Below are 25,235 nucleotides of genomic sequence, written 5' to 3'. Positions count from 1 at the left end.
GTTTGGCCTCCCAGACCGGTTCATTGGATGGATAACAAAATGTGTGTCTACCTCTCGATTTTCGGTTATGGTTAATGGAGGCGCACATGGTTATTTCGAGGACAAGAAGGGTTTAAGACAGGGTTGTCCGCTTTCACCATATCTATTTGTTATGGTAATGGAGGTCTTCTCAGTCCTACTTCATCAGGAAAGACAGAATGGTACTTTTAAACTCCATCCTCGGTGTCGAGACCCGGTTGTGACACATCTTTGCTTCGCAGATGACCTCTTGGTTTTTACGAGAGGGGATGTTGGCTCAACTCAAGCACTAAAAACAGCAGTGAGCAAGTTATTCAAAGGTACTGGTCTAGCGGTTAATGAGCAGAAAAGTTCAATTTATTGTGCAGGAATGAACTTAGACCAGATTGGGGCTGTTAAGTCAGTACTCGGGTTCCAACTAGGCGTCCTCCCGGTGAGGTATCTAGGGTTACTTCTGCTTGCATCACGCCTTGCATATAAAGACTGTATTCCACTTATAAATCAGATTCAAATCAGAGTTCAATCTTGGAAGGTGCGTTTTCTGTCTTATGCGGGAAGACTTCTTCTTATTAAAACCGTTTTGGGAAGCATGGTGGTTTTCTGGCCATCGGTTTTTGTACTACCAAAAAGAGTATATAAAGAAATCAACCGAATTTTCAGCCGGTTTCTCTGGAAAGGGCTTGAGGAGGGAAGTAATAGAACAGCTGTTAATTGGTATGATATATGTCTCCCGAAGAATGAAGGTGGCTTAGGGCTTCGCGATATTGAAACGATGACTTTAGCCATGAATCTAAGACATGTCTGGGATCTTGTTAGCGAGAAGAACACCTTATGGGTCAAATGGGTTAGACGCAACTTGATTAGGGGTCAGAATTTTGGACCATGAAGATTCCATCGAATTGTTCTTGGTGTTGGCGAAGGATCCTTGGCAGTAGAGAGTTGGCGACAAATATGGTTCAATATCTAATACACGATGGACGACATACCTACTTTTGGAGGGATGTGTGGCACCCAACAGGTCCGTTAACACCTCCTTTCGAGATTTATGTTAGATTTGCTTCAAATTTAAGGGAAGATGCACTAGTTTCTGATTTCTTAAGTAATGGTAACTGGGTCCGTCCGACTGGAATTCATCCTGTTCTTGGTGAGTTATTTGATACGCTGAATGAGGTGGAGGTTGGAGGCTTAGGGGAAGACACAGTGGTGTGGAAGATTTCCACCTCCGGTGATTATACGGTGAAAGACACATATAACTTCATCCGGAAAAAGAAAAACCGAGTCCCCTGGGCAGACCTAGTGTGGTGCTCAGATGGTATTCCTGAACACTCATTCATTTCCTGGATCGCAATGAAACGTGGATTAAAAACAAAAACAAAATTGCGTGAATGGGGATTAGAAGTGGATGACATATGCCCGTTATGTATGCAAGCTAGTGAAACGGACAGCCACCTATTTTTTCAATGTGTTTGCTCTCTCACAATCTGGTCAGAATTACTTTCTATGCTCGGTATTTATCGAAATCATACGGGTATATGGGATGATGAAATCAGCTGGTGTATTGCAACGTTTCAAGACAATTATATACTCAGCCGACTAGGGAGACTGGTCTTTGTAGCATACATATATCACATATGGGCAGAGAGGAATTCTCGAGTATTTCAGAGGGGTAAACGGCTATCACAATCTGTTCTCCAGGTGGTAGTTAGTGACGTAAAAATCAAGGTGTCGGCGTGGAAGATAAAACCCAGTTCAGCAACGGTGTCCCAACTCATCTTAGACCGCTGAAATTTAGATATAGTGGTACCTATAAAAGCACCCACGACTTGTAAATGGCACGGGCCACCCACTGGCCAGATTCTTATAAACACCGATGGGGCATTCAATGAGCTACTAGGGGGATTCGGAGTTGTTTTACGAGATTCGCAAGGAGATACAATTGTGGCTGCAGCAGCAAAAACAGAGAGCAAATTGGTGCTAATGCATGAGATGCAAGGAGTAAAGTTGGGATTGCAATTAGCAATCAAGTTTGGCTTTAGGCGAGTTAAAATTGCCTCTGACTCGTCACTCACGGTTACCATTCTGTCGAACAGAGAAATTAAACCACCTTGGAGAGTCTTACGCATCTACCATGAGATCATTTCACTTTGGGAAAGGTTAGAGGAGTGCTCTATTGTACATGTATTCCGTGAGACCAACCAAGCAGCGGACTTTCTATCGAAGATGAAACCAAATACGGACATACTAGAAATGTTACCACCAGAAATGTCGGAGGATCTCAAGAAGATATTGAGAGAAGACAAACGAGGCGTGATTAGAGTTCGATATAATTAGCTACTTGTTAGTTTTTTTGAAGTTATTTAATTGTCTTTCATTCTTTATTTTAAAGTTATTCTATTGTAAGTGTCGGGCACTTTAACCCGTTGACAAATTCGAATAAAAAAAATATTCCCCATAAAATATGTTTCCCCGGAAACTTTTCAAAATTTTGCATATTCCCTTTAAAATTTCATACCCCGGAAACTATTTAGCTTTCCCCAAAGCGCTGGCCAAAACTAAACAATTATGGTGTGTTTGGTTGCAGGATTCCTAAGTAGGATTCCTATCAAAAGTGGAATTTGGTAGGAATCATGAATCCTTGGTCTGTTTGGCTACCAAGAAACAAGAATCCTAGGACTCTTGAATCCTAAGGATTCCTAATTCCAAAATTTGTATTGGACCAAAATCCCACCCTACCCCCTAAGATTTGATAGGATTTTGGATTAATAAACCTAAATTTCAACCTTAAAATCAACAAAAAAAAATATGTTCTTCTACAAAATCATTATTTTTTTTCAAAATCATTATTTTTTTCAAAAATCATATTTTTTAAAGACGTTTAAAAATACTCAAATAATAATAAATCATAGGATTCTTAGTTGCCAAACAAGTCAAAAAATATTACTTAGATTCATGAATCCGTGGAATCATGAATCCCAAGGACTCATGAATCCGCGGATTCATGATTCCACCATCCAAACACACCATTAGTAGATTCCTATTTTTCTTTCTTTTATTGAACAAGTGAGTTCCAATGATAGACCTATGTATGGAACATGTTTTCAATTATGTGACAGAATAATACCTGTCTCCCATTATTTTGTTTCATTTTTAGTAATACGAGTTTAGAAAAGTCGGGTTTCGGTTACCTACTTACAATATTTATAACGTTTGTTTCCAAATTCATCTCAACATACAAGTTTATTCTAAACTTGCAGAATAAAACCCTAGAAGTTCCAGCACAGATAACTGGAAAAATAATTGTAATGATGTCCATTTATAATATTATTAGGTCATGACTTAAACATGCATTTAAGATTTTCAAATACATGTGAGCACATGCATCTGCCATTGAAAATTGGCGTTCGAGTGACGGTGGTTGTGATGTTTTTCTTGATATGATTTTTCTCTTTTCCTTCCAACTACCATCTATATTCTTTCAACAAAAAATATATTACCACCTACATGTGTTTCATCTTGTGTTAGGTTAAAAAAATTGTACTATCACATAAAATTGGAATCATCTCCTCAAGTTCCCTAAAGTCCTTTCAACAAGATGACTGAGGGAAACAAAGTTGTATTTCCTATGAATGTTTAAAAAGCAAACTTCATAAGGATTATAAGCTGATAAACCACCCAAAATTCTATACCTCCGAGCAGCCTAAAATCTTCTCTTCCTCAAGTTCCGTAACTCCGATAACAAAGGTGTACTTCCTACAAACGGATGAAATAAAAGCTTTGTAATGGCCTCAAGTTGATAGACCACACATACTTCTGGGAAATACCTATAAGCAAAATATAAGCGTATTGCATCAAAATTTATTCAATTTGTTCTTTTTATTTAACTTAAAAGAGATAGTTAAAAGAGTAGGAGTGAGTAGTGACCGAATATAAGTACGTTTAGATATATAAAGAAAACCGCATCTAGGTAGAGAAAGTTTCTTTAAACATTGAACACAACTTGATGCCTCTTTTCATTTATAATAAAATAATAAAACATAAGAATCACTTCGCTTGACTGAAATGTGGCAGTAGTTGATAAGCTTATATCTTAAGATTCGAAGTGTCTTCTTGATCATATTTCATTTCTAAGCAAAAGCAATAAGAGACCTCATGAAATCACAACACAAAAGCAAACTAAACTATTAGCAGAAGGTGAAAGTTTAGTGGCCGACTATATGAAGATATATAATTTCCAAGTACTTAAGAACTCTCTCGTCAAAAAAGAAAAAGTACTTAAGAACTCAGGCATACTCGATCGTTTTCAGTCATCAAAGAAACAAAGAAAAAACATCAAAACTGCTACATGAATTGCTTTCCATACAATTCTTTAGACTCAACTCACCTTTAACCAAACTGAAACTCTTAAGACCATCACGCGCCAATCCATTCTCTATTCCTTTTTTTTCCCTTCTCTCTTTTCGAACCCAAAAATGGATAATAATTTACGACAGTAATATACACATACAACACCAGGAAAAGAAAATAAATCTTGTTTCTCACCATTGAACACACTTTTCATTTTCAAGAGACAGACTGAAATGGGCATTCATTGCCGGATAACACAAGCAAACGAGAAAAGAGAGATTGGATGGGGAAACAAAAAGGAGGATTGGAGTAAATGGAAAAGAATGGATAAACGATAGAATCATAGAGAGATAAAAGAGGTGGGGACTGGCCGACCAAATGACCAGTTGCTTCACAATCTAATACCCCTGGTTTGAACGAGATGATAATTTTGGTAATGAGGCATCTAAGAGGAGAGTATAGATTGCAAAGCGAGCTGTTGCTGAGGCTGGAGAGATGACCAAGTTGATGCCAGGGTTGCTGGTGGCAATGTCTGCTGAAGCTGTCTTAAAAGATTTATCATCCTACTTGTTTGTTCTGTTGCGAGATCTTTTCCTGCACATAGTACCTAACACCACCAACCACAAAACCATCAAACTACTAAGAGCAACTCCAATGTGGGGGGGCTGGGGTTCCCAAATTCAAAATTTGGGAGCCTCAGCCCACATACTCCAACCCGGGAGCCCCGGGGCTGGGCTCCGGGTGGGGCTGGGAGCCCCATGCTCCCTGGCTCCCAAATGGGAGCCCGGGCTGGGGGCTCCCAGCCCCATTTTAATTACCGTTGGGAGCTCCCAACGGCAATATTGGGTGGATCCCCTTTAAAAGGGGATCCACCCAATATTTTTTTTTTTATCTCTCTCTCTCTCTCTATTTGCTCTCTATTTTATCTCTCTCTCTCTCTCTCTATCAATTTCTCCTCCATTAATTTTTTTTTTCAATGGATCCAAATGCCAATTTGCATAATTTAGGCTATATGGAAATGTTGAACTCCGATTTCAATTATGTCGATGAAGTTAATTTATCCAATGATGGAATCAAAGAAAGGGTCGAAGAAAATCTTGATTGTAATGAAACGCCAATGTCGTCGGTTTCTAGTAAGCGTTATACTAATGATCATGATATTGTGCTCGTTCATGCTTATTTGCATATTGCCACCAATGCGATTATTGGTAATGATCAAAGAGCGGGTACTTTTTGGAGCAAAATTGCCGAACACTTCAACGAACGTACAAATCAAAATCGTGTACCAAAAGGTCTTAAATGTCGTTGGGGCGAAATTAACAAGCAATGCGCGAAGTTTTGTGAGTATTTGGCATTGTTGCAAAGGAACCCAAAAAGCGGAGAAAATGATAATGATCGGGTAATTACTCGTATTACATTTTGACAACATTATGATTTATTTTTTATACATATTTGAAATTTTAAAATTTTATTTTTGTAGATAAAATCCGCAACAAAGAATTTAAGTTCGAACATTGTTATAAAATTTTGAAAGACCATCCCAAATGGTCATTAAATTTATCTCAATCTTCGTCACACAAAAGAAAAAATTCTTTTGACCAAGACGAAGGATCTCCCTCAATAACCCAACAAAGACCACTTGGAAGAAAAGCAAGCAAGGAGGCTAGAGATAAATCCAAAGGTAGTGAAATTTCCGCGGTGCTTGAATTTTGGAAAGAGAAAATGGAGAAACAAGATAATAGAGATAAACTTATCAATGGAAGTATGCTCTTTCAAGGGAAACAAATAGACTACAAACATAAAGAATTAGAGGTGGAAGCAAAAAAATTAGACGTGCAACTAGATAACAACAAGGTTGAACGGATGAAAATGGGGATAGACTTGGCGGGCAAAGATACTTCAAAAATGGATCCCGAACAACTTGCTATTCATAGGATATTGCTCTCAAATTGGAAAAAGGAAAATCTATGAATTTTAGTTGATTTGATTATGTATGAATTTTAGTTGTTTTGATTATGTATGAATTTTAGTTGTTTTGATTATGTTTGAATTTTAGTTGTTTTGATTATGTATGAATTTTAGTTGTTTTGATTATGAATGAAATTTCAAATATTAGAGCCAAAATTTAATGGGTGAAAATTAAAACACAAACCTCACACACTTACACCACACATGTACAAAATTTAGATTTGGGAGCCCAACATTGGAGTTGCTCTAAGCCGACTCCCAAAATTCAGGGGCTCCCAAAATTGGGAGCCCGAGCCCCACATTGGAGTTACCCTAATAACAATATCGAGGAGAAGTTTTTAAACCAAAGTTCATTAGTGCTAGGGTCATGTAATCTGAAGATTTAATGTTTGGGTCACTAAATGGAGTTAATAACTTAACAGTCAACATAAGCCGGTGACTCAAACTCAAACTGACGAAACCCCTCATCCAGTACTTTCTGTAACACTTCCATCGACATAACACCTCTTTAACTTTATTTGAAATTTTTAGTTCATCAATAATGAATGTGTTTATATCCTACTCTTTTTCTATCTACCACTATATCTCGTCATCCCAACTTTCTATATTTCAACCAAACTTTCAATATACGTGTTTATATTTGTAATATTGTTTCTCTTCCCACTCTCCTATCAACAACAAGAGCTCACATCAATAAAACTCAAACAACTAGAACAGTATTCCAGAAGTTAGGTGGACAGTTGGTATTTACCTCAGCAAAAACAGCAACGATTTTAGGAAGACACTGATTGTTAGGGCCCAGGAGCTCTCTATCTGACCTGTAAGTAGAAGAAAACTTGAACCTTGATTTCTCGAAAGAAAGTGAAATTATAATTGAGGATAACCATTGTAGAATGTGTAGAAGAAATGGGAAAAAGTAACCAGTTAACAATTTCAAATTTTTACCTTTCAACCATTGAGCAAAGTTGGTCATGAACAACTTTAGCATGAACAACTTTAGCCTCAATTAAATCACCCTTAATTGGTAAGCAACCTAACCATGCTGGAACAACCTGCAAAGCAAAGAGAAGTACTAAATCCACTGAATAGATTATAGATGGCCACAGAGGGTCAGTTGTTTCTTTCAACACCTTAGGTAAGCCTATTTTACAAAACTACAAAAGGACATGTATCAAAATTCAAATTTGCTTCTCTAATGAGAACACAAAGAATGTGATTTGTTAGCTCGAATGCATAAAATTGAACCCAAAAAATACCTGCGCTGAATCAACACTATCACGATGGAACTGGCATATCTTCCCTAGAGCTGAAACAGCATTATCATAAGCCATAACATTGTCTGAATGTAATGCACTAGGATGACGTATCACAATATTCAGCCTTGAAAGAGCCTCTGAGAAGTGGAGGAAATCATATTAGTATCTTGGAGACAATGTGTCGTGTTTAGGGCAAAGTCTACAGGTCAGGCAACCAGAATAAAACATACCTCCAACAAGGGGTTTAAATGCAAGCCCACCAAACTCCGCACAGACGCCAATCCCATAAACAGCAGACTAAGAATATATTTGAACTTAAGTTTCCTCCGAATTTTTTAACAAGTAGAAAATCAGAAAAATCATATCGAAGAGCAGACCTGACGAACATCCGGGTTCTCATCATTGCAAGCTTCCAGTAAGAAAGGAAGGTAAGTATCATAATATCTGTTCCAGCAATAGAAATAGTTAAGTATAGAGAAGGAATACTCAATTAAAACAGGTTCTCGAAGTTTTGAGGATGTTTACTTGAGAGCTGCTTCATGACATTGCTCCGCAACATCGTCAAAAATGCAAATAGCAATCCTTCTTTCTTCGGGAGTCTTATCTTTACCCTGTACATTTACAGCCTTATAAGACATCACAGGCTACATGCCTAACCATAGCTACCAAAGATTGCAACTTAATCTTACCACTATAATTGACCTGACATGAGATGTCAAGATTGACGATTCACAATAAAATTAAGGAAAAGGAAAGTAATGAGTAAAAGACTTACCCGCATAGGCATTATATATGACGAAAGCTCATCAAAGAATGGCAAGAATGAGCCTTTGAATGTTTTAATCAATGTTCCCAAACAATCACCAACCTACATGAAGAAAATACTGGGACCATGAATAGTTTACAGAAAAAAAAAAATATATATATATATATCTTGGTTGCACTCAGTAGAATATTTAGCAACTAAAACAGACCAATAAATCCACAAAGAAGTATGTACTGACAAACCTGATCAAAAACTTCTTCTTCTTGCTCATTTTCTTCTTTAAGCAATTCCCCTTCCTCTGCATCAAAGTCCTCCGCATGAGCCCTCTCCGCCCTTTCTCTTTTTCTGGTTGAGATGGCTGTGATCACCTGCTTTATTTCATCTACTATAGATTTTACCTGGTTCTCATCAAGAAGCGACCCAGAAACCTGAAACAACAGTCAACATATAAATTTTTGAGATAATGTGAAGGAGAGCCCAGAGAAAACATAGCATGCTCATCAAGTTAATTGTCTGCTTGAGCAAAATCTGTTTTTACTCCTTAACTTCAAATATGCACTTATATTCCTAATCGAAGTAAAATTTATGAACCTGTATGCATTCATTCAATGCATCCAACATGCTCGCGGTAATTTCGGTCTCAGGCTCCTGCAAATTAATTACAATTCAATAAATATCCCACTATCAGAGAATGAAGTGATTTACTGGAAAAGGAAGAAGAAAAAAGGGTAACAACATAATGCAGAGCCTCCACTAAGGCTGGTACTATGTAGTCGGACAACTGCTTAATATAAGACTCATTAACACCTCGTGCTAGTCCTTTCTCGATAGCTAATTTTGCTGAACGCAATAGCTCTGGCATTGCTGGAATTAAAAAGAGATGGATAATATCAACATCAATGCAACGTCAACGATAACAACAATGGTATAATAAAGGAGTTAAGCTGATACCAGAAACAGCAGCCTTTCTGACTTCTTCATGGAAATAAAATTTCAGGAGTGGAACCAAAGTAGGAGCAACCTGGACCCATAACAAAACTAAGCAATCCTTGTAACCAAAGGCAGAATGTGTAAAAATAGTAAGAAAAGATTATAAAATAGTTTATCTTGAGTTCTTGACTTTATAACTAACATGGTCAATCCAAGGAAAGAATCCCTCCTTTAGCTCATCTGCGTAGCAGCATAACATGTTGCAAGCAGTAGCTTTCTCCTCCAAGACGCTAGTTTTGATTCCATTATTCCAATACGCTTATCACCCAGAGTGATGGTTTCAATACTGCCATAGAACAAAATTCCATAATGAGCACAAGACCAAACATTTGATGAAGTACCTCCGAATATACAAGGATGGTAGTGTCTCCAAGTTTTTTTTACGAAGGCTGATTGCCCGTCTTAAGTTAACAGCATAATTTGTAAAGCAAAAAAAGAAATAACAGGCTTCTAATCTGTGCAACAGTTGGTAATAACAGTCAACAGGTATAGCAGAAGGTTAGATATGGCAGACATGTATCACTATCCCGACATCTGCTTACGTGGAAACTTTTAACATAATAGCACTGCTACAGATGACAAGTATAGGCACATCCCTTACATTATAAATATTTCCCGTCTATAATTGATTAGATGCTTTGTAAAAAAAATGAAGTTAAGCAATCATTAGATGCTAACACAACTGTATTTGTGCTATATATGAGCGAGCTTCTAAAACTATAGGCAAACCTTTCATCATCGTCATCTATATCATCATCATCTGAATCTGCAGATCTAATAGTCACCTCAGGTTTAAGTTGAGCAGATTGAAGCAACGGAGGCATGACAACGCTCATGTATGGGAGGAAATCCTGCCCTAGACACTTGCAGAGTCTGGCCCATGCCTGCAACAATTATTAAGGTTTGCTCAATAAATATTATGTGGTAACAGTGCATTATCTACATGAATCTCAAATGAAGTTACAGTAGTCAGATGATGACATACTTGAAGCATGTAACTTGTTGTCGGATCATCGGTTTCCATCTCAGATCCTTGTAATGACATGAGCACGTCCATAACCTTCATGGAAAGAAAAGGAAGTGAGCATGTCAATAATAAGAAACATATACAACCATGTGGTTCCCCTATCCAGAATATAGATGATTGAACCCTTAGTTTTGAAAGTAAAATGATTGAATTAAATGCCAAAAAGAACAGAGAAAGAAACACACCAAGATAACAAAAAAAATCATAATATTTCAGATTAGTAGAACTAATATGATTGTATCCGTTTGAAAAAATAGTTGAGTATCATCCCTTCATGCATATATTAGATGGGTGAATCAAATTATCAAAACGATGCACATGTTATTAGCTACCTGCTTAGCATCATCCCTGAATTTTTCCTTCCCGACCGCCATTCCAACCAAGCTAATGCACTCCATGGATTTGGCACGAAGCATGCGGTTTGACTTATCAGTCGCATTAACCAAGATAGTCTTAAGATAAGGCATAACAGCGTCATAATACTTCTGAAAATGCTCCTGTGGAATTTGACAAAATGTCAGTCCAAGTAGATTCCTAGCAAAGCACCCCAAGTAGCACATTAATGATAAAAACTAGGCATACCTGTGATGAATCGGCAACTGATGCCAAGGCAGTCAAAGCGCCCTCTTGTACCATTTACTTTCTATTCTAAATTTTGCAGAGCACAAACATCAGAAACAAAACAGGGAAGAAAATAAAAGAATGCATGTTGGTTTTAATGGGTTGGACTCCATACCTGTAGGAGTACAAGCAATTTGCTCACTATTCCATCCAAGTAGGGAGTTAAGATATCAGGGGTGCAATTCTCACTGAAGTTGAGGACTGCTGAAGCAGCATGTGCCTGTCGAACGGAAACAGTTAATGGAAGCCAAAAACTAATGGATTTTGCACCGCAACACACGAATAAGTACACATATCAATGCATCGCTGCTGAAATGTGAAAAAGTAACTCTTGAACAGACAAATAAAAATACAAAAGGACGCTGCAAGTTAGCTGTTAGGAGAGAAAGGCATAGCAAGCCAAAGAGTTTGAAACTACAGGGGATTGGAGGACGGGCAGGGAGGGTGCCCATATGTGAAAAATTAGTAACTTATATCAATGGAAGAATGATATATTAGTATACATATACGTATAACACACTTACCAAATGACCAAAAAACCAGATCTTGTACACACTTACCAAATTACCAAATGGAAGAATGATATATTAGTATACATAAGGTAGAAAGGCAAGCACAGAAAATATATTAATTAAAAGAGCCTTTCTGAAAGTTAGAGCCCCAAAGGTGTCGGCGTGTCGCTTTTCAGAATATGGATGATAACCGAGTAACTACAATATTCAATCAATATGTACATCTTAAAGGAAAGAATAAGCAGCATAAGCGAAAATGATAAAATAATGATATAAGAACAAATGACTAAAACATCCTTTATACCCCAAACTCTGATTTAAAACCAAATAACCCGAAAGTTGGCAGCAATTTGGTACACAATTGCAGAACTTATTCCTAACTTTATCTCAAATGTGCTGGTCATATAGTTTACCTACCTCTACTTAAAGAGAAAAAAAATACTAACCTGTACTCGAGGATTCTGGAAATCATCCATAGCTCCTGCTAACGCAGGTAACACCCGTTGGTGGAACTGAACTTGCAATTCTGGACCCAAATCCGTAGATAACTGTCCAATTGCATTAATTGCTGCCCAGCGCACACGAGGGTGGGGATCTTGAAAAGAATTCAAAACCATATTCACTACCTGCTCCAGATTTTTGATCATTACCTACATCATGATACGCAAGTGAATTAGTTAAATAATACTATAATACCCAAAAGATAATAGTATAAAAACCATAAATAATTATCAAGTCAACATATTTGACAACGACACACAGGATAACAGCAAGTGATAATAGACTGAGGTTAAATATTAAATTACGTATCTTAGCAATGTGATAGCTAACCAAACCTACCAACAAATGTTATTTGCCTCAATACAAGTTTGAATATGGAAGGTGAATACCGAGTAATACCGGTTCCATATGCTGGTATTTTTAAGGACTCTCCTAGGGCGTTCAAAGTGGCGGAGGAAGATGTTCTGGGTGTTTTGTTTCATTGGAGTAGGTCCCTTGGATGGACTAAGGCATATTCGTATTTTGATTTTGTGTCAAATTGGGGGGGCGTTTTGAGCATGTAATCGTGTATATTCCCCTTTTTTTTTATTTCGTTTTTTCGTCTTCTTTGTACAGTCCCTTCTTTCTTTTCCCTTAATATTAACTCAAAATTTTCAAAAAAAAAAAAAAACCGTGTAATACAAAATTCAAATAATTAAGAACTAAAGGAAGAACACAACATGAATCAAAGCTTGCGACAATCAAACGAAACACTAAATTTTATGATAATCAAAACTGAAAACTGTAACGAAATATATAGCTTCAATACCTTTTGGCATCCTTCTGCAATTTGGGCAAGAGTAATAAGCGCTGCGTGGTGTTTCTGCCATTCCGGAGCGGCCAGATAAGCGGGCAACAACTCTGATGCAACAGGAACAACTGTATTTCCACCCAATGAAATCGATAACCTATCCAAGCATTCCTGTCCAACACTATAATTACTGGTCTCTCCCGCATCTTCGTCCTCGGTATCAGCATTATGCCATGCCAGATCATCCTCAATATCCAACAGCATCTTCATCAGAATAGCAAATAACCTACTAATGAATTGTGGCAATTTCCTCATCATCCCAGGAGCCCTTTCTCTTGCTTCAGCAAGCGTAATGACAAATTCGATAGCAAGATGGCGAGTTCCTTCCTCTAAAGATTCAGCTTCAGCAATCTGCAGCATCGAACCCACAACTTCAACCAGTTGTCTCCTGAGGAACTTAGGTTCAGTACCTGCTAACTCAATCAACAGCTCAAGTGCTTCTTGAGCAGTTGCCTCTTGCCCATTGTTCAAAGCCTCAGTTAAAGTTTGCATCATCACAGGCAAAAGATCTTGGAAACGATCACGATCAGAAGCACTCGATAAACATTGAATAAATTGATTGAAGCACCGAGAGCAGCAATTCTAACATCGGAGCTAGTAGAAGAAACCAAACATTGCAAAAACACAGAGTGAAGAGTATTCAAGTGTGGAATTAGGGTTTCACCAATGTACTGGGATAATTGAGCAAATGATGGTCCTAAAAAGTTACCTAAATAGGTTTCCACCCGCAAATATACGGGCGTCAAGTGATAGTTCCGGTAAGACCGGTTCGTTCCTCAGGGACTAAGTTAAACTAATTCTAACCTTAAATCTATTGAGATTTAAAATTGGTTTTGATGGTGATAAAATAGAATAGTTCAACAAAAAAAAAAAAAATGGTGATAAAATAGAATTATAATATAAAACTCAAGAAAAATAAATAAATAAATATTTCGATATTCAGAAAAAGGGAACCTAGGGTTTTCGAATCCGTTTTCCTAACAATTCTAAGGACAAATTAATTTTGGTCTAATTCGATAGTTCTTTGTATAACTCAGGTTTTCAGTCCATGAACGGTCTAAAAACCCGGAAGATATTATCGTTAAAATAATAAAAACTTGTAATAAATTTATCATTAGAAATAATTATTTAAACTTCATCTAAAACCCTAGATGTAAAGGACTTAGCTACTCATGCTAAAAACGATAAATATTTGAAGTAATAGAAGAAAAAGAAGAAAGAAACTCACTTTTCTGCGCTTTTCCCACCAAACAGACCCTTAAGGAGTTGATTTCCTTCTGTTTTTCCGAGAATCTGCCAAACGCACCCTCTGGGAAAACGATTTTCTCGTCTTCCCGGAAATATTTTCCTCTCTGAGAAAATTATTTTCTCATCTTCTTCAACTCTGTTTTCTCTCTCTATGTTCCTGTTTTCTCTCTTTTTCTTTCTGTAATCTCTCTGTTTCTCTCTTTAATCTCCCTCTCTCTCACTAAGAAGCAGAAAATAACAAGAGAAATCAAAGAATCAAGAAAGAAAATCCAAATAATTTCTTAAAACCGAGTTTCTGTCTCTCTACAATAGCTCTCTGTCTTTCTCTCTAATTTTCTCTCTTTCTCTGTAATCTCTCTCTCTCTCTCTCACTAAGAAGCAGATTAACAAAGAGGAATTAAAAAAAATCAAGAAAAACTGAATTGATAAAGCTCTCTGTTTCTCTCTCTCTCTCTCTAACTTTTCTCCTTTTCTGTTCTGTTCTCTGAAAACCCGATGCTCCTTCTCTGTTTCTCTTCTGTTTTTATAGACCAAAACCCAATCGAAATTCTTTGTTTCTGTTTTGATCTCTAATTGAACCGAATCCCTCGGTTCTCTCTCTCTCTAAATACATCCAACCGATTTTCTTCATTAACCAAGATCCTTCTCTCTCGGATCCAAACAAACTAACACCTTCAATCCCTCTCTCTCTCTCTCTCTCTCTCTCTCTCTCTCTCTCTCTTTCTCTCTAATGTATAGACCCGGCAAGACAAATTCGAGTTATCTTGAATTTGAATTTCGAGAAGATAACGGAGGGAGAGAGAATCACGTACTCGGTTTTGGTTGATAAGACTGAGAGATTTTGTGCTTCGCGGCTTGATGAATCTGGTATGACACGGCTCCTCGGATTAGAACATGTGGACGGAGAACGTATAGACCGTTAGATCGAGCATAGGAGTATTAAAGTAACTTGCGCCGGGTTACACGGAGTGAGTGTCTTAGGAATTATCCCGAGTACAACCTGCGTGACCACCAATCCTCCCGAGAGTATACCACAAACTCCTGGTACCGTCAGATCGCGTCATGTCCTCCTGATAGATCTGTGCCACGTGGCTCTAGGTGTTTTGGTCAAATGATTTTGACCCCAACCTTTGACCTTGAATATTTTATTGATCCGGACTCTGATTTGACTTCCGTTTTCGCCTATGGGTTCGTCTTGGGCTCTACTTTCCATCCGAACACTAATCTTGACCAATAAGTCAGAATCAACAAACGACCAAAATGCCCCTAGTCTGTATTCTTTCCGACTTTATCCGTTTTGCACGCGTAACTCTGTAAAAAGGTACCTGAACATAAAAGAGAGTAATTCGTGAGAGTAACTGCTCTAGAGAGACTAACTCGTCTAAATGTCTAAATTAAGAGACTCAGATGGGACATTTCCATGTCTCATCAGCAAACATTAACAAAGCAGATTCCTGAAGCCTGGGATTATCAGAAGTAACGCATTGAAACATGAAAGGAAGAAGTTCTGGCCATCCACCATCAGGTAAAATCCCAGAAGCAAGCTCGGAAACTGTATCACAAAGTTTCTTCGTGATAGTTTTTGCATCTTCTCTCTGAACACAAACCAAAAGATGAGATTTCAAAGCAGATTGAGTACCAGGAGCAAGACGAGGCCAGATATAAGAATCATCCCTAGTTAGATGCTTCCTAAGTAAAATAGCAGACATCGCTCGAACTTCTACATTAGGGACAGATTCAAGAAAATGAACAAGTTTAGAAGCACAAATATCAGGATGATTCTGCTTACAAAGATTGAATATAATTTCAGCTTCCGATCGTTGTTCATTCCCCAATGACATAAGATTAATAACTAGGGTTTCAAAATGAGCTGAATCAGGACCAAGAACAGCAGCAAGTTGTGCCTGTTGGACTTGAGTTTACTCGGAATCCATGAGAGCAAGCTAGGGTTTAGCAAAGATATGAGATGGTAGAGATAGAGATCAAGATTTAAAGATGAATAGAGTTTCTCTCTCTATCTCTACCTCTTTTTTTCTCTCTCTCTCTAGATGCGTTGAAGAAGGCGCCTCCGAATGGAAGAAGAGAAAGATGGAAGAAGGGAGACGAGGGTTTTTGTGATTGGGGGGAGGTTTCGTTTTTAGGGAGTGGTTTGGGAAATATTTTTTATTTTCAAGATGCCCCCACTAACATTATGGAGGGTTTCGATTACTCTTTTTTTTTTTGTTGAACTAGGTTTCGATTACTCTGACGCGCCCTAGTGATGCGAATATCCCTCTAAACTCTCTTGAACCTGCGCGCCACAATGTATGGGGGTTCGTTCGTTTGAAGTTGTGTCTGGTAACTTTGGTTGAAGCGAAGAACGGACACGATCACACGGCTTGTGTTTCTCATTGGTCCCGGAGACGAAGAAAGCCCTAGTTATCTCTATATCTGTCTTCGTCTTGGTCGCCACTGCAGACAACCACCACTAGCAACCACGGAGTGAGAAAATGAACAAGAGAGAGGGAGATGAGCAAGATACAAAGAAATAAAGATGACGTTAGTCAGTGGTGAAGAAGATGAACATGTGAGATAGAAAAAGAAAAAAAAAAGTGTCAAATGGAAGAGGAAATGAAATTTTATTGTAAGGTATTTGAAATAAAACATCTCTAACACAATAAAGTAAATGGAGTCAACACTTGGCTGCCCAAGTTGTTGATTGTGTTGACATAAACTCCAAAATTCTGGAGGTCCCAGGTTATTAAAGGTGAAATCTATGATTATTGAATTTGGATTATTAAAGGTATAAATAATAAGTTAGTCGGACTTTAGACCTCTTCAATATGTTGTTCGGCTTTAGGCCTCTTTCATTCATAGTTTATCTTCAGAGGTTATCGTGTTTATCACATATTGATGATGTATCAATGTCATGTGACTAACGTAAATCGTAATCCATATTTAAAAAAAAAAAAAAAATCAATGGAGTTTAACTACAATGACTAGTTTTTTTTTGGGAATAACCTTAGTTTAAACACTAATACTTTTCGTGGTCGCAACAACACTTATTTTTATTGACACTTCGGAAATAAAATCTTCACTGAAAACTAAACTTTTAAAGTGTTTTTTAGAGTGTCCCATTGGATATGCTCTTAGGTTGATCAACACAACCCATTTCCCACTATCGATATTTTGTGTGTGTGGGGTGGAGGGTGGGAATCACGTGTCATTCAAAATTTTGAGGTGGAAAAACTTCTTGTTCCTGTCACCCCACTACCACTTATGTTATTCACGTCGATAGAGATCGATGACAAACCTTTATCATTACGACTCTTCAAATTGTCTTTTTCAGATCTCCTTCTTCCCCTCCTCCAACCATTTTTCCTCTTTCTCCTTCCAGTAGCACCAACACTGTCTCTCCTCCTTCCTACTTAATCTCTCATTTTCTTCGTTTTGGGGAAGGCAGAGAGAGACAACGGTGATCAAAGATGGTGATGGGAAGAGAAAATGAAGAAATTGTAGACTTCTTCTAGAAATAGTTGGAAATGATAATTTGCCGACGAGCCCTGGTGGCACGGAGAAGAAGTAGTGGTTCTAGTACAACTCAGAAGAAGTAAAACTTTCTTCCACCCAATATTTTGTAGTATTTCGTAAATCTTTTTTGTTTTCCAAAAGCAGATATGCCTCTCCAACCCATGCCTGAGCCGGTTCGGATGGGTGCATGTAGAGAGAGAGAAAAAAAAGTGTGTGAATTTGTGCGTCCATTACATTCGTGTGTGAGAGCGTGGAGAAAAATAAAGAAAAAGGAAAGTGAGTGGGTCTTTCTTTTTGGTGGCCAATACGCGGACAACCGTTTTTCTTACATGGACAACTATTTTCGGGCCCGATGCGAGTCAACTATGCTTGACTTATTTGACTTTGATTTAATAAGGGGACAACTCCATAAAGTCTTAAATACTAATAATTAGTAACTTGTGGACTACTAACAAAAATAATAGTTAAAGATTGAAAACCCAAACTGTCTTCTTCTTCTTCATCTTCTTCCTTCTTCTTAGTTTTATTCTTCTTTCTTCACTTCTACTAAAAGTAAACTGTAGTTTCTACCATTTTTTTTATCAAACCCTAGATGGATGAAGAAGACAAAATCTCTTCTTAGTCTTATTCTTCTTTCTTCATTTCTACTAAAAGTAAACTGTAGTTTCTACCATTTTCTTTTATCAAACCCTAGATGGATGAAGAAGACAAAATCCCTCAATCTGCACCTGAAGAAGTTTTTCCGAGCGTTTCTATAATAGGCATTAATGACATTGATGAGGTAAAACAGAACATAACTTGCGACGAAAATCTGGCAAAATCGGACAATTTTCCAGATTTTCGTAGCAACTTAGCTTCTATTATGCCGTATTTTCGGAGAAAACCGACGAAAATAGTGCATAATAGAAGCTAAGTTGCGACGAAAATCTGGCAAGTTTTCTGATTATGCCAGATTTTCGTCGCAAGGGATGTTCTGTTATGCCATATTTTTGCACAACCTGAATTACCAGATTCATCTTCCTCTTCACCATCGTTTCAGAGTCGGAACCAACAGATCCATCTTCGTCTTCCACATCTTCTCTAATTTTCTCTGCCATCAGTACCATCTTCTTCTTAATGGTTGGTTTTAGAGTTTTAGGGTTCTAACCTTTTTCTTTGGGGAGATTCTACAATAACTCCCTTGCCTTTGTTTGATGCCATAACCACCAATGCTTCTCCAAGGAGTTTCTCTCTCTAGAATTTTGGGTGATGATGAACAAGTAATAGAAGAGATGAAGACTAAACTAACCTAGGGTTTATGGAGAAAGAGAGAGGTTATCAAATAATACATTTGATTCTAAGAGGATTTGAGTGAAAATAATAGAGAGTTGTCCTCTTAGAAACTGATGTCCATATAAAAATTTAATTTTTTTGCGTTGTCCACATAAGATAGTTGTCCATATAAGAAAAACGGTTGTCCGCGTATTGGCCACCTTCTTTTTTTCGTTCTCCCCCTTCTTCGTCTTCTTATTCCTCTCTCTCTCTATCTATCTACTTTCTCTCTCTTGTTTTGCTTTACATCTCTTCTTCAATGGCGGCTTCTCTCTCTTCCTCTCGTCTATTTCTCTACATCTCTTTCTTCCTCTGTTCTCTCAGATTCGTCTCATCAGCAGATTCATCATCATCTCTTCTCTGTCCTCTTTAATTTCATATCTTCACCAACAAGCTCCTAAATCGATGCCCTATCTCATCCTTCTCTCCGTCTTCAACAATCGAGGTACGATTCCTGAAATTACTATTTTATTGTGATTTTCTATCTCGATCTAATTTGATTTGGTGACTTTTGATTTATATGAATACGTTCTGATCTTGAAATTTGGGTTGTTGCGATTAAAACGATTGAGGGGTTCGTTAAATTTTTCCTTCTTTAGGGTTTCTTGTGTGTTTCTTTTGTTCTTTTATGTTCTTGCGATTTGAGTTTCATGGATAATGAATTTCTTTTGCACTTTTATTTTGTCCTGTTAGTAAATTAGGGGTTTCGATTTCTTCTTGTGACATTAATAGGTTTTGAAATAGAGATCCACCTGCATCATTTAATAATTAACATTAGAATTTAGAGGGAAAATTTATATGTTTGGTGTAGGTTCCATTTTCTGTTTTCCCCAATTATAAAGTCTGAATGCAATTAATAGTTTCGAAATCCTTTCACTTATTCGAAAGTAAGGAGTTCAGTTGTTTAATTAAACTAAGTAGAAAGTTGATTGTTTTACATCAAGTTGGTGTTCAAACAAATTCAGTAGAATGCTTATTCACATTGACCCTTTTTTTCTTTGGGTTCAAAAGCCGTAGAATGCTTATTGCTCGTCTGTACCATAACTAATAATAGGAACTAATCGCACGATGCCAATGTGTTAGCGCTTTAGGTCTTATGGAATACCCTGTATCTTTTCCTAACAGAGTAAAATAGCTAGACCAGGAGCTATATAGTTGGGGCGAGGACTCTTTCCCGACTCATGTATGTTTGAGTCCTTACAGCTGAGTTACCCTTGAAGTAGAAAAGATTGAGAGTTTTGTCTGTCAAGGTAAATAATTAGGTTGACTTGGAAAAGGGGTGTTGATTGTAGATTGATATGATTAACAATAATTAGAGGTGTAAAGTGTTAATCTGGTATAATATTCCTCATTTCTCACTCCAGTTATGAGATATCCCAATTTTCATCATACATATTTCTTCCAATGGTTTTAAGATTCAAGATTCTTCCTTCCTGTATCCCCAAGAAAACAGTGGTCCATACTGGATGGAGGATCAATAACATTTGTGGACATTGTCATAAGATGGTCTGTAAAATTCTACTGCTAAGACGGGGTCATCATTGCTTCAGGGTATGTTTGATTATGTGGGTCCGCCTGACTGGCTTTAGGAGGGTTTGATAGGAAGATTTGTAATACGACCCTTTTGTATGCCATTTACGAAGCATTTGGAAGTGCACGAAGAACTCCAAATGACTTGTATAAAGGAGTTTCAGATTCAACTTAAGTATGTTACTTGGCAGCAATCAGGTCTTGAATCTCTTGGTTTTCAGAGGGTGACCTGATAGAGATGAATAACAGCAACAACCACAAAAGGTGTATCGAAGGCGTCAAAAGAAAGATTCTAAGGCCCAAATTCTGATTTGGCATGTCTTAGATGAAGGGCCCACTTGGAATCATGAATAATGTGGGCCTAATCCAAAATGGTTCCACCTTGTTCAATGTTTAATGCCTTTTAGTGTCTCTTTAATGTCTTATAGTGTCTCTTTAATGTCTTAAATGTCCTTTATAATGTCTTTTAGTGCTCTAGGAGTTTAGAAGTTCAATAGTCTACAAGTAAAGATGACAAAGGTGGGTTTTAGGCCTATACAAGGCATGTAATTCTGTTGTTTGAGACATACAGAGAGTATTCCAGCAGCTAGTTAAGCTTTATGTGTTTGTGTGATGCAAATACCCCAAAGGTGTGATGCCTAAGGGCTCTAGGAGTGATTCCTAGTTTGTACTGGTGTGATACTAGTGCGTTATTTCTTATATCTATAATATAATCAAGCTATTTTCTTCCTTATTTCCAACTTCCCATTTCTGTCCTACATCATTTTGGTACCAGAGCGAGGTTACATATGGCAAATAGATCTGGAAGAAATTTGCGAGGAAGAATAACTGATGACCAGCGTGACGAGATCCTTTTCAGAATTGTAGATACTCTCAATGATATTGAAATCAGACTAGGAGAGATGGAAATTCGAACACGCCATCCAGGTAATAATTCTGAAACTGCGGGACAAGATGACCAAGTTGGTAACGATGAGGAGGAAAATCAAGACGATCAACCCCAAAACAGTCCCCCAAGACGTAGGACTCGTGTTTTTGAACCACTAAGAAACTTGAGGGTACCAGAACATGATGCAGCTGGTGATATTACAAAGAAAGTAAGGATTGAAGTACCAGATTTTGAAGGTAAGGTTGATCCAACTCTATTTTCAGATTGGCTCACATCAATCGAAGAGTACTTTGATTGGTTTGATATGACTGACGAGCGACGAGTTAGATTTGCTAAGATGAAACTGGTGGGCTTAGCAAAAGTGTGGTGGAATGGTGTTGAAGGAGATATCAGACGAAAGGGACTGCCATCAATTGACACATGGCAAGAAATGAAGATTAAACTACGAGAGAAATACATGCCAGCAAACTATCATGACAAATTGTGTGATCAACTTATTAACTTAAAGCAAGGCAGCATGTCAGTGATACAATACATGCAGAAATTTGATGAGCTTAAAACTAGGAGTGAAGTGGTGGAAGATCCTCGACAAGCCCTTGCTCGATTTAAAGCAGGCCTAAGAGCTGATATAAGAAGGGAATTACTTCGACATCCAATCCACAATCTGAAACATGCTTTCCAACTTGCGTTGGACATGGATGAGTTCCTAAGCTACCCTATAACAAAGAAGTTTGGGAGTCAAACCATGGAAACAGCAAATCGGAGGTCTAATGATGCTAATTATGGAGTTCGGACAGCAACAAATCAACAGGCCAACAAATCTCAAGTTTTTAGGGGTTCTTCTGCAAGAGATAACGCCAACGGCAAACCCTTTTCAGCAAATAAGTGCTTCAAATGTGGGGAGACTGGTCATTTGGCATACCAATGCCCTAAGAAGAACTTACATATTGGTATAGAAGACGAAACGGAGGTCGGTATACAAGGAGATGAGGAGAATCAATATTTGTTTGATTACGGGACATATAACCCCGATGACTTAGAAGAAGATGAAGAAGATACGTCTCATTTATCTGTTGTTAGGCGCATCCTAGCATCTCCAAAAGTTGAGAAAGAAGATTGGCGACGTACTTCAATCTTCCAAATGTTGGTTCGTTGTGGTGACCAAGCTAAAAAGCTAATTATCGATGGTGGGAGCTGCATGAATGTTGTTTCAGCAACCACAGTTGAACACCTTAAGCTTGCTGCCCAACCGCACCCACATCCTTATAAAGTGGCATGGATAGACAATACCTCAATTCCGGTAAGTCATCGCTGCCTCGTTTCACTTTCTTGTGGTACTTATAGTGATTCGATTTGGTGTGATGTGATTCCTATGAAAGTTGCCCACATAATTCTTGGGCGCCCATGGCTTTATGATCGTGATGTGCACCATCACGGGAAGGAGAACACATACAGCTTCACATTCAACAACAAAAACGTTGTTTTGAAGCCTATGAGTACAGCTGAAATTGAAAAATACAAGGAAAAGAAGCCCAAAACTGTTGTTGCAAGCAATAAAAAGTCCCTTCACATGATTACCAGGAAGGAATTTGAATTAGACAGCAAAGAATCGGGATTTGTGTATATTGTAGTGCAGAAAGAAGTTGATAAAACTGCTGCTGTCCATGCCCCTTCGATTCCCTCGGAAGTGTCGAAGTTATTGGCTGATTTTTCTGATGTGGCACCTGAAGAACTACCTGATGAACTGCCTCCTATGCGTACTATTCAACATGCAATAGACCTGGTTCCGGGATCACAACTACCTAATCTTCCAGCTTATCGCATGAATCCAAGTGAGCATACTGAGTTACAATGGCAGGTTAAAGAGCTGTTAACCAAGGGTTTTATTCGTGAAAGTTTAAGCCCTTGTGCTGTCCCCGCGTTGCTCACACCAAAGAAAGACGGTACTTGGCGTATGTGTGTTGATAGTCGTGCTATCAATAAGATTACCATCAAGTATCGTTTTCCAATACCTAGACTTGATGATCTATTAGACATGATGGTTGGTTCTCTAATATTTTCCAAGATAGATCTCAAAAGTGGCTACCATCAAATACGCATCAGGCCCGGGGATGAATGGAAGACTGCATTTAAGACGAGGGATGGTCTATATGAATGGCTAGTCATGCCTTTTGGCTTGTCTAACGCCCCTAGCACATTCATGCGCTTCATGACTCAGGTATTACAACCCTTTATTGGTCAATTTTTGGTTGTTTACTTTGACGATATCCTTATATACAGCAAAACAAAAGAGGAGCACCTTGTCCATTTGCAACGAGTTATGAAGCTTTTACGCCAAGAGAAGCTCTATGTTAACCTAAAGAAGTGTTCCTTCATGAGCACCCATGTTGTTTTCCTAGGCTTTGTTGTTTCAGCAAAAGGTGTACAGGTCGATCCGGATAAGGTAAAAGCTATCACAAATTGGCCAACTCCGAGTATGGTACATGATGTACGAAGCTTTCATGGTTTGGCAACATTCTATAGGCGTTTTATCAAGAATTTTAGTACTGTCATGGCACCTATAACTAATTGCTTGAAGAACGGGCAATTTGTATGGACGAAGGCAGCATCAATAGCTTTTGACGAGATAAAGAAAAGGATGACGGAAGCTCCTGTTTTGCACTTTCCTGACTTCTCAAAGGTGTTTGAAGTGACATGTGATGCATCACATGTGGGAATTGGAGGTGTTTTAAGTCAATAAGGACATCCAGTCGCATTTTTCAGCGAAAAACTGAATGAGGCAAAGCAAAAGTATTCCACGTATGACAAGGAATTTTATGCTGTTGTTCAAGCCCTTCGTTATTGGCGGACTTATCTTATTTTTCAAGAGTTTGTGCTATTCTCTGACCATGAGGCTCTCAAATACATAAACTCTCAAAAGAATTTAAATCGTCGTCATGGTAAGTGGGTTTCTTTCTTACAAGAATATGCTTTTGTTATCAAGCACAAGGCAGGTACTGAAAACAAGGTTGCTGATGCTTTAAGTCGAGTAGTTCATATCCTCTCTTCCATGCAAGTCCAAGTTGTCGGTTTTGATTTACTAAAAAAGGACTACCCCTCTTGTAAAGATTTCAGCATCATCTATGCTGATTTGTTGGTTGGACAGCAAGGAGTACATACTGAATTTTCTATACACGATGGCTACCTGTTCAAGGGGACTCAACTTTGTTTACCCGACACGTCTCTTAGAGAGCAAGTAATATGGGAATTACATGCAGGAGGAGCAGCAGGTCACTTTGGAAGAGATAAGACTATTGTGATGGTTGAAGATCGATTTTATTGGCCAGGCTTGAAAAGAGATGTTGCCAAAGTCGTTTCTCGTTGTCGAACTTGTCAAATAGCAAAAGGAAGGCGGAAAAATACCGGCTTATATATGCCATTACCTGTCCCTCATGAACCATGGCAAGACCTAAGCATGGACTTTATCCTTGGGTTACCAAAAACCCTAAGAGGCCATGATTCCATATATGTGGTTGTGGACCGATTTTCGAAAATGGCACATTTTATTCCGTGTACAAAGACTGCTGATGCTGTCTCTGTTGCTAAGCTCTTCTTTAAAGAAGTGGTTCGACTTCACGGGTTGCCTACAACCATTGTCTCAGATCGTGATGTGAAGTTTATGAGTTATTTTTGGCGTACTCTATGGAAAATGCTGAATACAAAGCTGAAGTTTTCTTCTTCTTTTCACCCACAGACGGATGGTCAAACAGAAGTTGTTAATCGAAGTTTGGGTGATTTACTTCGCTGCCTAGTCGGTGACCATGCTCCTAGCTGGGATCTGGTCATCCCTATGGCTGAATTTGCTTACAATAGTTCAGCGAACAGATCTACCGGTCGCAGCCCCTTGGAAATAGT

General features: G+C 38.1%; 1 protein-coding gene and 1 pseudogene across 2 annotated transcripts; one reads left to right on the top strand and one right to left on the bottom strand.

The window, feature by feature from the left end:
- Nucleotides 1–969: 969 nt before the first annotated feature.
- On the top strand, nucleotides 970–1,803 carry LOC147544236 (uncharacterized). The gene has a single exon (XM_086635662.1). It carries the CDS (start codon nucleotides 970–972, stop codon nucleotides 1,801–1,803), a length of 834 nt encoding a protein of 277 aa, XP_086491788.1.
- A 1,683-nt stretch (nucleotides 1,804–3,486) lies between these two features.
- Nucleotides 3,487–16,035, bottom strand: LOC147544235 (uncharacterized; annotated as a pseudogene). The gene is made up of 22 exons (XR_015223840.1): nucleotides 15,539–16,035; nucleotides 12,812–13,543; nucleotides 11,949–12,152; nucleotides 11,106–11,210; nucleotides 10,952–11,017; nucleotides 10,702–10,866; nucleotides 10,328–10,402; nucleotides 10,072–10,226; nucleotides 9,485–9,628; nucleotides 9,304–9,373; nucleotides 9,089–9,216; nucleotides 8,944–9,000; nucleotides 8,595–8,780; nucleotides 8,362–8,454; nucleotides 8,112–8,197; nucleotides 7,964–8,030; nucleotides 7,817–7,883; nucleotides 7,587–7,723; nucleotides 7,276–7,382; nucleotides 7,082–7,148; nucleotides 4,400–4,969; nucleotides 3,487–3,839 (listed from the first exon to the last, which is right to left on the bottom strand). The product of XR_015223840.1 is annotated as an uncharacterized LOC147544235 (transcript).
- Nucleotides 16,036–25,235: the final 9,200 nt, after the last annotated feature.

The sequence above is a fragment of the Eschscholzia californica genome, unplaced genomic scaffold (genome assembly GCF_041429995.1).
Source record: "Eschscholzia californica isolate CP2 unplaced genomic scaffold, dmEscCali1.0.p SCAF_4, whole genome shotgun sequence".
NCBI lineage: Eukaryota > Viridiplantae > Streptophyta > Magnoliopsida > Ranunculales > Papaveraceae > Eschscholzia > Eschscholzia californica.
The sequence above is the reverse complement of the archived record's forward strand: the minus strand, read 5'-3'. Positions and strand labels throughout refer to the sequence as shown.